This window comes from Hyla sarda, chromosome 4, assembly GCF_029499605.1.
Source record: "Hyla sarda isolate aHylSar1 chromosome 4, aHylSar1.hap1, whole genome shotgun sequence".
NCBI classification, from domain to species: Eukaryota; Metazoa; Chordata; class Amphibia; order Anura; family Hylidae; genus Hyla; species Hyla sarda.
In genome coordinates, this window is record NC_079192.1 from 61,245,560 (window position 1) to 61,259,497 (window position 13,938).

The following is a 13,938-nucleotide window of genomic DNA, read 5'->3' on the forward strand; positions in this document are numbered from 1 at the left end:
CAGCTCCCCCCCCCCCACAATATTAGGCAGCTCCCCCCCCAACAATATTAGGCAGCTCCCCCCAACAATATTAGGCAGCTCCCCCCAACAATATTGGGCAGCTCCCCCCAACAATATTGGGCAGCTCCCCCCAACAATATTGGGCAGCTCCCCCCAACAATATTGGGCAGCTCCCCCCAACAATATTGGGCAGCTCCCCCCACAATATTGGGCAGCTCCCCCCACAATATTAGGCAGCTCCCCCCACAATATTAGGCAGCTCCCCCCACAATATTAGGCAGCTCCCCCCACAATATTAGGCAGCTCCCCCACATTTGTAGGCAGCTCCCCTCCAACAATATTAGGCAGCTCCCCCCAACAATATTAGGCAGCTCCCCCCAACAATATTAGGCAGCTCCCCCCACAATATTAGGCAGCTCCCCCCACAATATTAGGCAGCTCCCCCCACAATATTAGGCAGCTCCCCCACATTTGTAGGCAGCTCCCCTCCAACAATATTAGGCAGCTCCCCCAACAATATTAGGCAGCTCCCCCCCCCAACAATATTAGGCAGCTCCCCCCCCAACAATATTAGGCAGCTCCCCCCCAACAATATTAGGCAGCTCCCCCCCAACAATGTTAGGCAGCTCCCCCCCACAATGTTAGGCAGCTCCCCCCCCCCCACAATATTAGGCAGCTCCCCCCCCCCACAATATTAGGCAGCTCCCCCCCCCACAATATTAGGCAGCCCCCCCCACAATATTAGGCAGCTCCCCCCCCCCCACAATATTAGGCAGCTCCCCCCCCAACAATATTAGGCAGCTCCCCCCAACAATATTAGGCAGCTCCCCCCAACAATATTGGGCAGCTCCCCCCAACAATATTGGGCAGCTCCCCCCAACAATATTGGGCAGCTCCCCCCAACAATATTGGGCAGCTCCCCCCAACAATATTGGGCAGCTCCCCCCAACAATATTGGGCAGCTCCCCCCAACAATATTGGGCAGCCCCCCCCAACAATATTGGGCAGCTCCCCCCAACAATATTGGGCAGCTCCCCCCAACAATATTGGGCAGCTCCCCCCAACAATATTGGGCAGCTCCCCCCAACAATATTGGGCAGCTCCCCCCAACAATATTGGGCAGCTCCCCCCAACAATATTGGGCAGCTCCCCCCAACAATATTGGGCAGCTCCCCCCAACAATATTGGGCAGCTCCCCCCAACAATATTGGGCAGCTCCCCCCAACAATATTGGGCAGCTCCCCCCAACAATATTGGGCAGCTCCCCCCAACAATATTGGGCAGCTCCCCCCAACAATATTGGGCAGCTCCCCCCAACAATATTGGGCAGCTCCCCCCAACAATATTGGGCAGCTCCCCCCAACAATATTGGGCAGCTCCCCCCAACAATATTGGGCAGCTCCCCCCAACAATATTGGGCAGCTCCCCCCAACAATATTGGGCAGCTCCCCCCAACAATATTGGGCAGCTCCCCCCAACAATATTGGGCAGCTCCCCCCAACAATATTGGGCAGCTCCCCCCACAATATTGGGCAGCTCCCCCCACAATATCAGGCAGCTCCCCCCACAATATTAGGCAGCTCCCCCCACAATATTAGGCAGCTCCCCCCACAATATTAGGCAGCTCCCCCACATTTGTAGGCAGCTCCCCTCCAACAATATTAGGCAGCTCCCCCAACAATATTAGGCAGCTCCCCCAACAATATTAGGCAGCTCCCCCCCCAACAATGTTAGGCAGCTCCCCCCCACAATGTTAGGCAGCTCCCCCCCCCCCCCCCACAATATTAGGCAGCTCCCCCCCCACAATATTAGGCAGCCCCCCCCCCCCCACAATATTAGGCAGCCCCCCCCCCCCCCACAATATTAGGCAGCTCCCCCCCCCCACAATATTAGGCAGCTCCCCCCCCCACAATATTAGGCAGCTCCCCCCACATTTGTAGGCAGCTCCCCCACATTTGTAGGCAGCTCCCCCCAACAATGTTGGGCAGCTCCCCCCCACAATGTTAGGCAGCTCCCCCCCCCCCACAATATTAGGCAGCTCCCCCCCCCCCACAATATTAGGCAGCTCCCCCCCCCACAATATTAGGCAGCCCCCCCCCACAATATTAGGCAGCTCCCCCCCCCCACAATATTAGGCAGCTCCCCCCCCCCCACAATATTAGGCAGCTCCCCCCCCAACAATATTAGGCAGCTCCCCCCAACAATATTGGGCAGCTCCCCCCAACAATATTGGGCAGCTCCCCCCAACAATATTGGGCAGCTCCCCCCAACAATATTGGGCAGCTCCCCCCAACAATATTGGGCAGCTCCCCCCAACAATATTGGGCAGCCCCCCCCCAACAATATTGGGCAGCCCCCCCCAACAATATTGGGCAGCTCCCCCCAACAATATTGGGCAGCTCCCCCCAACAATATTGGGCAGCTCCCCCCAACAATATTGGGCAGCTCCCCCCAACAATATTGGGCAGCTCCCCCCAACAATATTGGGCAGCTCCCCCCAACAATATTGGGCAGCTCCCCCCAACAATATTGGGCAGCTCCCCCCAACAATATTGGGCAGCTCCCCCCAACAATATTGGGCAGCTCCCCCCAACAATATTGGGCAGCTCCCCCCAACAATATTGGGCAGCTCCCCCCAACAATATTGGGCAGCTCCCCCCAACAATATTGGGCAGCTCCCCCCAACAATATTGGGCAGCTCCCCCCAACAATATTGGGCAGCTCCCCCCAACAATATTGGGCAGCTCCCCCCAACAATATTGGGCAGCTCCCCCCAACAATATTGGGCAGCTCCCCCCAACAATATTGGGCAGCTCCCCCCAACAATATTGGGCAGCTCCCCCCAACAATATTGGGCAGCTCCCCCCAACAATATTGGGCAGCTCCCCCCAACAATATTGGGCAGCTCCCCCCACAATATTAGGCAGCTCCCCCCACAATATTAGGCAGCTCCCCCCACAATATTAGGCAGCTCCCCCCACAATATTAGGCAGCTCCCCCACATTTGTAGGCAGCTCCCCTCCAACAATATTAGGCAGCTCCCCTCCAACAATATTAGGCAGCTCCCCCAACAATATTAGGCAGCTCCCCCCCCAACAATGTTAGGCAGCTCCCCCCCACAATGTTAGGCAGCTCCCCCCCCCCCCCCCCCACAATATTAGGCAGCTCCCCCCCCCACAATATTAGGCAGCCCCCCCCCCCCCACAATATTAGGCAGCCCCCCCCCCCCCACAATATTAGGCAGCTCCCCCCCCCACAATATTAGGCAGCTCCCCCCCCCACAATATTAGGCAGCTCCCCCCACATTTGTAGGCAGCTCCCCCACATTTGTAGGCAGCTCCCCCCAACAATGTTGGGCAGCTCCCCCCCAACAATGTTGGGCAGCTCCCCCCCAACAATGTTGGGCAGCTCCCCCCCAACAATGTTAGGCAGCTCCCCCCCAAAAATGTTAGGCAGCTCCCCCCCAACAATGTTAGGCAGCTCCCCCCCACAATATTAGGCAGCCCCCCCCCCCCCCCACAATATTAGGCAGCTCCCCCCCCCACAATATTAGGCAGCTCCCCCCCCCCCCCCCACAATATTAGGCAGCTCCCCCCCCCCCCCACAATATTAGGCAGCTCCCCCCCCCCCCCACAATAGTAGGCAGCTCCCCCCCCCCCCCCCACAATAGTAGGCAGCTTCCCCCCACCCCACAGACATACAGCTTCCAGCCATATACAGTGTACGGCTGGAGGCTGTATGTCTGTACTGCTGCCCCCACAGTGTTCCGGTCACCGCTCCTCCGGCCCGGGGTCACATCTACTGCTATGGCCTATGGACCATAGCAGTAGGTGCTGAGACTGGAGGAGCGGTGACCGGAACACTGAAGAAGATGACGCGGTCACTTACCAGGCCCCGGCCGGCGCGCGTTCTCCTGCGACGATCCTACGGTCCTCCTGCGTCTCTATGGTTGTACGTCAGTGACGTCAGTGACGTCCCGTGCGTACGACCATAGAGGCGGAGAAGCGAGGGACCGAAGGAGGATCGCGGGAGGATGGTGAGTGACCGGCGGACATCCTTATGTTCCGAAAAGATTTTTCGGGACACAGGGATGTCCGGGATAGGAATACTTCTTTTTATGTGCCCGGGCCGGCTCCCGTGTGTGGCTGCAGGCGGGGGCCGACCAGAGCATATAAAACCTAATACTGTATGCTAAAAACCAGGGGGCCTCCAGCTGTTGTGAAACTACAACTCCCAGCATGCCCGGACCGGCAAAGTCTGTCCGGACATGCTGGGAGTTGTAGTTTCACAACAGCTGGAGGCCCCCTGGTTTTTAGTATACAGTATTAGGTTTTATATGCTCTGGCCGGCCCCCGCCTGCAGCCACACACGGGAGCCGGCCCGGGCACATAAAAAGAAGTATTCCTATCCCGGAGAGCGCGACACCCCCCCCTCAGATGTTGCGGCCAGCCCCCCCTGCACCGCCCACGAGTGCCTCTGCCACTGGCAGTGTTTGCAACTTGTGCTGTGGGCGGGCAGGGGAGGTGGCTCATTATCGGCACTTTTTTAGTTGTTTCGGCATTTCCCCGAAACGGCTATTTTCGGACGATATGTATCGGCCGCCGATATATCGGTGCATCCCGAATATAGATAGATAGATAGATATAGATATATATAGAGATAGACCGGTCCAGGCTCAATAAACTGTTGTCTCCATTTTTATAGTATTACATAAAACAAGTGTGGTTGTAATGATATAGAGGTGTCTGTTCGAGAATACACATGTATTTTAGGTGACACACTTGTCTCTTTCACAAAGATATTGCCGCTATGTTGCTGTATACTAGTGTGCAAAGAGTAATATACTTAGGCAATATGCCCCAGATGTTTTATACACAACCTGCCCCACCATCCAAGGGGGCGTAGCTTTTGACAGTACCACAAAATTAGCCACTATATGTATAGCCAATAAAGAACCAAGCAGCAATATTGCATATTCAAATCCGATCACAAATTGGTACCACAACTATTCAGATACAGTCAATAGCATAAAGGTGCATAGGAGTGCATGGAGATCACAGTTTTATAGATATAATCTATACTCATCCAGTCCGGGTGCCATATAGGGATGTTCCAACGCATTTCACGCCCCCTTGCTCATCAGGGGACGATTGGGGGCTGCATACTGAATCATAGATGTAATGATGGCTGATGCTGGGAGCCATCTATATTGCTCCCAGAATCAGAAAGTTAAACAGATTTGTAAATTACTGCTATTAAAAAATCGGGCATCTTATTCCCTATCCTTAAAGGGGTATTCCAGGAAAAAACTTTTTTTTTATATATCCGCTGGTTCCAGAAAGTTAAACAGATTTGTAAATTACTTCTATTAAAAAATCTTAATCCTTTCAGTACTTATGAGCTTCTGAAGTTTAGGTTGTTCTTTTCTGTCTAAGTGCTCTCTGATGACACCTGTCTCGGGAAACGCCCAGTTTAGAAGAAAATTCCCATAGCAAACCTCTTCTAAACTGGGCAGTTCCCGAGACAGGTGTCATCAGAGATTACTTAGACAGAAAAGAACAACCTAAACTTCAAAAGCTCATAAGTACTGAAAGGATGAAGATTTTTTAATAGAAGTAATTTACAAATCTTATATTCCTTATATTTATTTTTATTTTTATTTTTATTTTCTTATTTCTTCTTTTTTATTTTATTTTATTTTATTTTTCTTATTTTTATTTTTATATTCTTTATATTTAAACTCGTATTCTTATTTTCATTTTTCTTATTTTTTATATTTTATTCTATTCTTATTTTCATCATATTTTGACTACTATAATTAATTTTATTTTATATCTATGGTTATTTACATTTATTTTTATTTTTATTACTTTTCTTGTTTCATTCCTGTTTTATTTTATTGTATTTTATTGTATTCCTCTATTTATTTATTCTTAATACACTGTCTGTTATTTAATACTATTTCTCTTTATTATACTAAAAAACTCATCTGTTTGGGAAAACGCATCGTTACAATTTTCCAACAGAATTCACACACTACTCTATACTTAGTACTGCTCTCTAGGTGAACCGATCCATTGAATCCATTTATGCTTTTTATTATTATCTATCAATGTGTTAAGGGGTGGGATTTGTGCCCATATAAAACAACTGATGATCTATGGCAACTATCATGACTACTGAGGAAAGGGTTATATTATACAACCCTGAAACGCGTCTAGTCGGTATCTACTGGCATAGTAGTATTCGAACTGTGCCCAAATTTCATGGCCAGTTACACTTCATGAACTGTACCATTATTAGCGCTCTCACTCTGCTACCTACCCGGTCCAGCAGTTCAGATCCATCCCGGTGCAACTATTCTGGTGTAGCCATCCCGGCTCTGACGTCAGACGCCGGCACCACGAGGTGAACTTCCAGCCCTCCAGTATATGGTCCTGTCTGTAAAGCGGTGAGGAATAGCAACTTTAGCGCACGCCAGCGCCAGCAGTCCCCGGACACCATCACGATCTTCGGCGCCTGCCAGCGCCTTATCCGACAGCGACTGCCACCGCGCTCAGACCCTACTGGACCAGGCTTACAAATTGGAAGCACCGCACAGTGAACTGTGCACACCACGGACACTCAGCCATTGTGGGAGCAATACCCATCGTCTGAGCTACTATTTACAGACCGGTAACAATTTCTAATAACACAGACTGTTTGCTACTGTATCTAAAAGGGACACATTTACCCTAAACATCTAGAAGAGCAACTTTCTAATACATTTGCATGGTACAGATCTTACTCTGCTATTTTTACTCTATGCCAAGTTTATAATTTTAATATTATTGCCTAATACATTGTTAGGTTGCCTTTTAATATTTATGTTCTTCTCACAAGGGCCCTGTGAGAAGTGTTGAAACCTTATTTTTATAAATAAATGACAATTATTATTGAAGCACGATCCACGTATATCTATTTTATACTCACCTAGAAGGTCCGGGCTACACTGTATTTTTTAATTTACAAATCTGTTTAACTTTCTGGAGCCAGTTGATACATAAAAAAAGTTTTTTCCTGGAATACCCCTTTAAGCACTGTATAATACAAATACACCATGTGCTATCCAAAGAGGATAAAGGAACAGGGTTAAATATAGCTTAAAAAGGGGTTTTCCTATCTGAGACATTTATGGAATGTGTATGAACATGACTGACTGCACCAACTCCGCTATTTTTTGAACTGGCATAGATGGATAGAGAGACCTAAATTGACGTGAATAGTTGTTCTAATGTAATGGAGGTCAGGAGTCTCAAAGTATTGTTATAGCTTGGGGTTCCAGAAGTGTATATAACACCTATTCTACCCGCTTCTACCAGACATTAAAGGGGTACTCCGGTGGAAAACTTTTTTTTTTTTTTTTATTTTTTTTTTAAATCAACTGGTGCCAGAAAGTTAAACAGATTTGACAAAATTATTTTCTTTTTGGAACTCAGAGCTCTTCTGAATCCCGAGCACAGTGCTCTCTGCTGACATCTCTGTCCATTTTAAGAACTGTCCAGAGTAGGAGAAAATCCCCATAGCAAACATATGCTGCTCTGGACAGTTCCTAAAATGCTGTCAGCAGAGAGCTCTGTGTTCCAAAAAGAAAAGAATTTCATCTGTAGTATTCAGCAGCTAATAAGTACTGGAAGGATTAAGATTTTTTTATTTTAATTAATTTACAAATCTGTTTAAAGGGGTTATCCAGGAAAAAACTTTTTTTTATATATCAACTGGCTCCAGAAAGTTAAACAGATTTGTAAATTACTTCTATTAAAAAATGTTAATCCTTTCAGTACTTATGAGCTTCTGAAGTTGAGTTGATCTTTTCTGTCTAAGTGCTCTCTGATGACATGTGTCTCGGGAACCGCCCAGTTTAGAAGAGGTTTGCTATGGGGATTTGCTTCTAAACTGGGCGGATCCCGAGACATGAGTCATTAGAGAGCACTTAGACAGAAAAGAACAACCTTAACTTCAGAAGCTCATAAGTACTGAAAGGATTAAGATTTTTTAATAGAAGTAATTTACAAATCTGTTTAACTTTCTGGTACCAGTTGATATATAAAAAAAAAGTTTTCCACCGGAGGACCCCTTTAAAGGGGAACTCCAGTACATAAGGGGATAAGTGTCTGATTGCTGTGGGGTTCGATCACTGGAAACCCCTGCAGTTTCCTGCTGTATCATGAGTGCTGTATTTTTGGCTCTCCCATAGAGATACATAGAGGGGCGTGTCGGCCACCACTCCGTGTGGTGGTCTATTGGTCGGACCCCCACGATCAGACACTTATTATTATCCTGTGGGATAGGAGATTAGAGCTTATGTATTGGAGTTCCCCTTAAATAACATCTTGTGGGAATATGTGAGTAGTCTTAGTCCTTGGTTATATGGGCCTTATTTATAACCCTGTACCCCTTACGTTCTATTTGCAGGTGTCATTTCAATAGTTTTTTCTTTGTTTGCTTTTTTCAATGTTTAGAGATGATGACGTCCTGTTTATCAGTGATGGGGAATCGATCATCGGTAAGTAAAATGGCTGGATCTGCTTTATTACTATGTAGTTTTATAATGTTTCATCTTATATTAGTGTGAATAACAGCAACACCCAGTGGTCCCCATTGACTTACAATGAGATCTGTCGGTTTTCGTTAGGGTGTTTGTGGTTTGGAAATCAACAGTATTGCTGCTTTATTCTTGTTTTAAAACATATTAGAACGGTGCAGAGGAGAACAAAGCCTAAATCCTGACAGGACTCCTAGGAAAGACAGTGAGAGTCCTGCTGCCCCTGTCCCTACAAAGTGACTGACAGCTGTCCCTGTATCAATGTGTGCAGAGAAGGATCTGTCTTTTCTAGGAGTCCGTTCTATTAGGGTCTTCTCAGAAAGGTAATGTGATCTCTAATTCAATAGGAACCGGATATTAATAATTGAAGAAGTACTCTGACCACTTCACCCCTACATCCACCTGTACCCCTTCCCTTCAACCTCTCCCCTCCCCCTACATCCACCTGTACCCCTTCCCTTCAACCTCTCCCCTCCCCCTACATCCACCTGTACCCCTTCCCTTCAACCTCTCCCCTCCCCCTACATCCACCTATACCCCTTCCCTTCATCTTCTCCCCTCCCCCCTACATCCACCTATACCCCTTCCCTTCATCTTCTCCCCTCCCCCAACATCCACCTGTACCCCTTCCCTTCAACCTCTCCCCTCCCCCTACATCCACCTGTACCCCTTCCCTTCATCTTCTCCCCTCCCCCCTACATCCACCTGTACCCCTTCCCTTCATCTTCTCCCCTCCCCCAACATCCACCTGTACCCCTTCCCTTCAACCTCTCCCCTCCCCTACATCCACCTGTACCCCTTCCCTTCATCTTCTCCCCTCCCCCCTACATCCACCTGTACCCCTTCCCTTCATCTTCTCCCCTACATCCACCTGTACCCCTTCCCTTCATCTTCTCCCCTCCCCCTACATCCACCTGTACCCCTTCCCTTCATCTTCTCCCCTACATCCACCTGTACCCCTTCCCTTCATCTTCTCCCCTCCCCCTACATCCACCTGTACCCCTTCCCTTCATCTTCTCCCCTCCCCCTACATCCACCTGTACCCCTTCCCTTCATCTTCTCCCCTCCCCCTACATCCACCTGTACCCCTTCCCTTCAACCTCTCCCCTCCCCCTACATCCACCTGTACCCCTTCCCTTCATCTTCTCCCCTCCCCTACATCTACCTGTACCCCTTCCCTTCATCTTCTCCCCTCCCCCTACATCCACCTGTACCCCTTCCCTTCATCTTCTCCCCTCCCCCTACATCCACCTGTACCCCTTCCCTTCATCTTCTCCCCTCCCCCTACATCCACCTGTACCCCTTCCCTTCATCTTCTCCCCTCCCCTACATCTACCTATACCCCTTCCCTTCATCTTCTCCCCTACATCCACCTGTACCCCTTCCCTTCATCTTCTCCCCTCCCCCTACATCCACCTGTACCCCTTCCCTTCATCTTCTCCCCTCCCCCAACATCCACCTGTACCCCTTCCCTTCAACCTCTCCCTCCCCCTACATCCACCTGTACCCCTTCCCTTCATCTTCTCCCCTCCCCCTACATCCACCTGTACCCCTTCCCTTCATCTTCTCCCCTCCCCCTACATCCACCTGTACCCCTTCCCTTCATCTTCTCCCCTCCCCTACATCCACCTGTAGCCCTTCCCTTCATCTTCTCCCCTCCCCCTACATCCACCTGTACCCCTTCCCTTCAACCTCTCCCCTCCCCCTACATCCACCTGTACCCCTTCCCTTCATCTTCTCCCCTCCCCTACATCTACCTGTACCCCTTCCTTCATCTTCTCCCCTCCCCTACATCTACCTGTACCCCTTCCCTTCATCTTCTCCCCTCCCCCTACATCCACCTGTACCCCTTCCCTTCATCTTCTCCCCTCCCCCTACATCCACCTGTACCCCTTCCCTTCATCTTCTCCCCTCCCCCTACATCCACCTGTACCCCTTCCCTTCATCTTCTCCCCTCCCCCTACATCTACCTGTACCCCTTCCCTTCATCTTCTCCCCTCCCCCTACATCCACCTGTACCCCTTCCCTTCATCTTCTCCCCTCCCCTACATCTACCTGTACCCCTTCCCTTCATCTTCTCCCCTCCCCCTACATCCACCTGTACCCCTTCCCTTCATCTTCTCCCCTCCCCCTACATCCACCTGTACCCCTTCCCTTCATCTTCTCCCCTCCCCCCTACATCCACCTGTACCCCTTCCCTTCATCTTCTCCCCTCCCCCTACATCCACCTGTACCCCTTCCCTTCATCTTCATGATTTTTTCCCAGCTGCTGCAGCATAGTGTAAAGTCATTTCACCGGCCACGTATAGAGAAATACTGAAGTGTCTCTGACTCCAGGGGCCGTGGTCATGACGTCACATCCCCGTCCCAGAGGCAGCGCCCGGCACAGAATGCTGGGTGCTGCACCGAGATCCCTAGTGGCGGGACCCCTGCAATCAGACCTCTTATCTCCTCTCCTTTGGATAGGGGATAAGATGTATAAAGCCAGAATACCCCTTTAAGTTCCTCAATATTGGTTAGTATTTGGTTATTTTTTTCATTGCTGTTTTGCATTGTCTGTTGTGCACTGGACTAATCGGATGAGTGTACGTTAGAGATCAGCGAACTTACAGTAAATTCGATTCGTCACGAAGTTCTCGGCTCGGCGGTTGATGACTTATCCTGCATAAATTAGTTCAGCTTTCAGGTGCTCCCGTTGGCTGGAAAAGGTGGATACATTCCTAGGAGACTCTTTCCTAGGAATGTATCCACCTTTTCCAGCCCACCGGGAGCACCGGAAAGCTGAACTAATTTATGCAGGAAAAGTCATCAACTGCCGAGCCGAGAACTTCGTGACGAATCGAATTTACTGTAAGTTCGCTCATCTCTAGTGTACGTGGTTTATTCTACGGAATACTTGTGGAGAGAGAGTATTGTGCATCAGACATTAAGCGCATCATGTGAATGGTCAATACTTCTCTTTGCAGATGACCAGAATGAGCCCATGATCACAGAGCCACTGACTGGGGCTCAAACGGACTGGCTAACGCTGAATGTCGGGGGGAGATATTTTACCACTACACGGTAAGGGGCTATATCAGTGGTCTTCAACCTGCGGACCTCCAGATGTTGCAAAACTACAACTCCCAGCATGCCCGGACAGCCAACGGCTGTCCGGGCATGCTGGGAGTTGTAGTTTTGCAACATCTGGAGGTCCGCAGGTTGAAGACCACTGGTCTATATGATAAAGGGGGCTGCTGGTACTTGGACCATCTGTGGGATATGTTACGTATATGTCCTAGTGCGGAGACTGCAGAAGTGAGGAGCGCTCGGTCTTACTCCAGGTTCTTGTTTCTTTCTTTCCCCAGATCTACACTAGTGAGTAAGGAGCCGGATAGCATGTTGTCACATATGTTTAGTGACAGAGGTAAGAAAAGAGAGGTCAGGGGGGTGCAGAAAAGCCTGATTACACCGTTAGTTGCTGCGGCTAAGCAACTAATACTGTATTTTACATGTACAACACCCAGATCGAAACCTCTTCAGTTCTGCTGACCCAAACATAGATCACCCTAGGGTTCAGGAGACCAGCAGGGGTTTCACGGGTTGCAGCCATAAGATGACTGATTTCCAAAACGGAGTGTATGTAGTCTACAGCAACATTGACACATGATTTTTGTCCCTTCAGAAAGGTTAAAGAAATCTTTAACCCCTTCCCGCTATAGGACGTATGCATACGTCCTGACGATCTGCTGCGCGTAGCTCAGGAGATCAGCAGCAGGACCCAGCTGTCAATCGGCAGCATTGACCCCATAGATGCCGTGATCTAGCCTGATCACAGCATCTATGGTGTTGACAGGAAGAGGGTGGTCCCCCTGTTCACCAACCGTGGCGCCGCGATACAATCACGGGTCGCCGTTGGTTGCCATAGCAGCAGGAGGTCAGATGATGACCTCTTGTCTGCCGGCTACGGAAGCCTGTGAGATCCAGCCAGAGGCTGGATCACACAGTCTGTAGTGTGTGCAGCTCATCAGGTCATACTGTGCTGCAGTACAAATGTATTGCAGCATAGTATAACCTGTAAAAAGTGAAATTAATAAAAGGTTCTTCAATAAAAGTATAAAGTGTAAAAAAATAAATAAATGCCCCTTTCCCAATAAAGAGCCCTGTATTATCATTAAAAAACAACACAAATCATATACATATTAGGTATTGCCACGTCCGTAAGGATGTGTACTATAAAGCTATATAACGTAAATTATCCTGCACAGTGAATGCTGTAAGAAAAAAAACAACAACAAAGCGCAAAATTCACCAGTTTTGGTGCAAATAGCAGAATAAAAAAGATCAAAAGGTAGCATGTATCGCAAAAATGATACCATTAAAAAGTACAGTTTGTCCCGCAAAAAAATAAGCCCTCACTCAATGGCGTCAGACAAAATAAAAACGTTACGGCTGTCGAAAAATGATTACACAAAAAAGGGGAAAAAAAAGAAAAGGAAAAAGAACATAAAAAGCTATATAAAATGGGTATCGCCTTAATTGTTCAAACAGAATAAAAATAACATCACTTTTATCGACCAGTGAACACCATTAAAAAAATATAAAAATAAAACGGCAGAAATCTTTCTGTTTTTCACAATATTTTGGAGTTTTTCACAAAAAATGCTGCATGTGTCAACAAAAATACACCACTTATATAAATATGTCCTGAAAAAAACTATCTCCGAATTGCTCCGAAAAAGCATTCTAAAGGTATTATCATTTAAAGAGGCACATGGGTCCGCCCTTAAGGGGTTAATATTGAGGGCCTATAGTAAGGATAGGCTACTGCTATTAGATGGTGCAGGTTAATCTTCCGGCACCCCAACAATCAGCTGGCTAAAACAGCTGCAGTACTCTGACTAATGTCCTCCTTATTGTTTAACAGGCACAGCGCCCTACATCTTATAGTGGATGTGCCTGGTACTGCTGCTCTTTGCATCTGAGTACCATTCAAGTCAGTGTTTCCCAACCAGGATGCTTTCAGCTGTTGCAAAACTACAACTCCCAGCATGCATCCGTGAAAGCTGGGAGTTGTGGTTATACAACAGCTGGAGGCACCCTGGTTGGGAAACAGTGATTAAGTGAATGAGACAGAGTTGTACCAATAAACAGAGGTGCATAGTAAACCATGAGAGGAGCACTTCCACCCCTTTAGTTAGCTGACCACAGAGGCTTTGGGGGTCCGACCCCCATTGATCTGATATTAATTATCTGCACTAGGGAAAACATAATGGATGCAGATGATAATTTTATTGACCTAGCACCAGTATATTCTACAGCATCTTGCAAACTGCTTTCCTATACCCTGTGTGTACTGTTCAGGATGCTTTTTT

The 13,938-nt window shown here is 48.4% G+C and overlaps 1 protein-coding gene across 1 annotated transcript in view; it reads left to right on the top strand.

Moving 5' to 3' along the window:
- The window catches only part of KCTD9 (potassium channel tetramerization domain containing 9), a 35,795-nt gene that overhangs the window by 11,866 nt on the left and 9,991 nt on the right, over positions 1–13,938 (top strand). Inside the window, exons 3-5 of the mRNA XM_056571145.1 lie at positions 8,502–8,545; positions 11,551–11,647; positions 11,932–11,990. Of these exons, the coding sequence (XP_056427120.1) occupies positions 8,502–8,545; positions 11,551–11,647; positions 11,932–11,990 (200 nt within the window). The remainder of the gene's footprint in view (positions 1–8,501; positions 8,546–11,550; positions 11,648–11,931; positions 11,991–13,938) is intronic.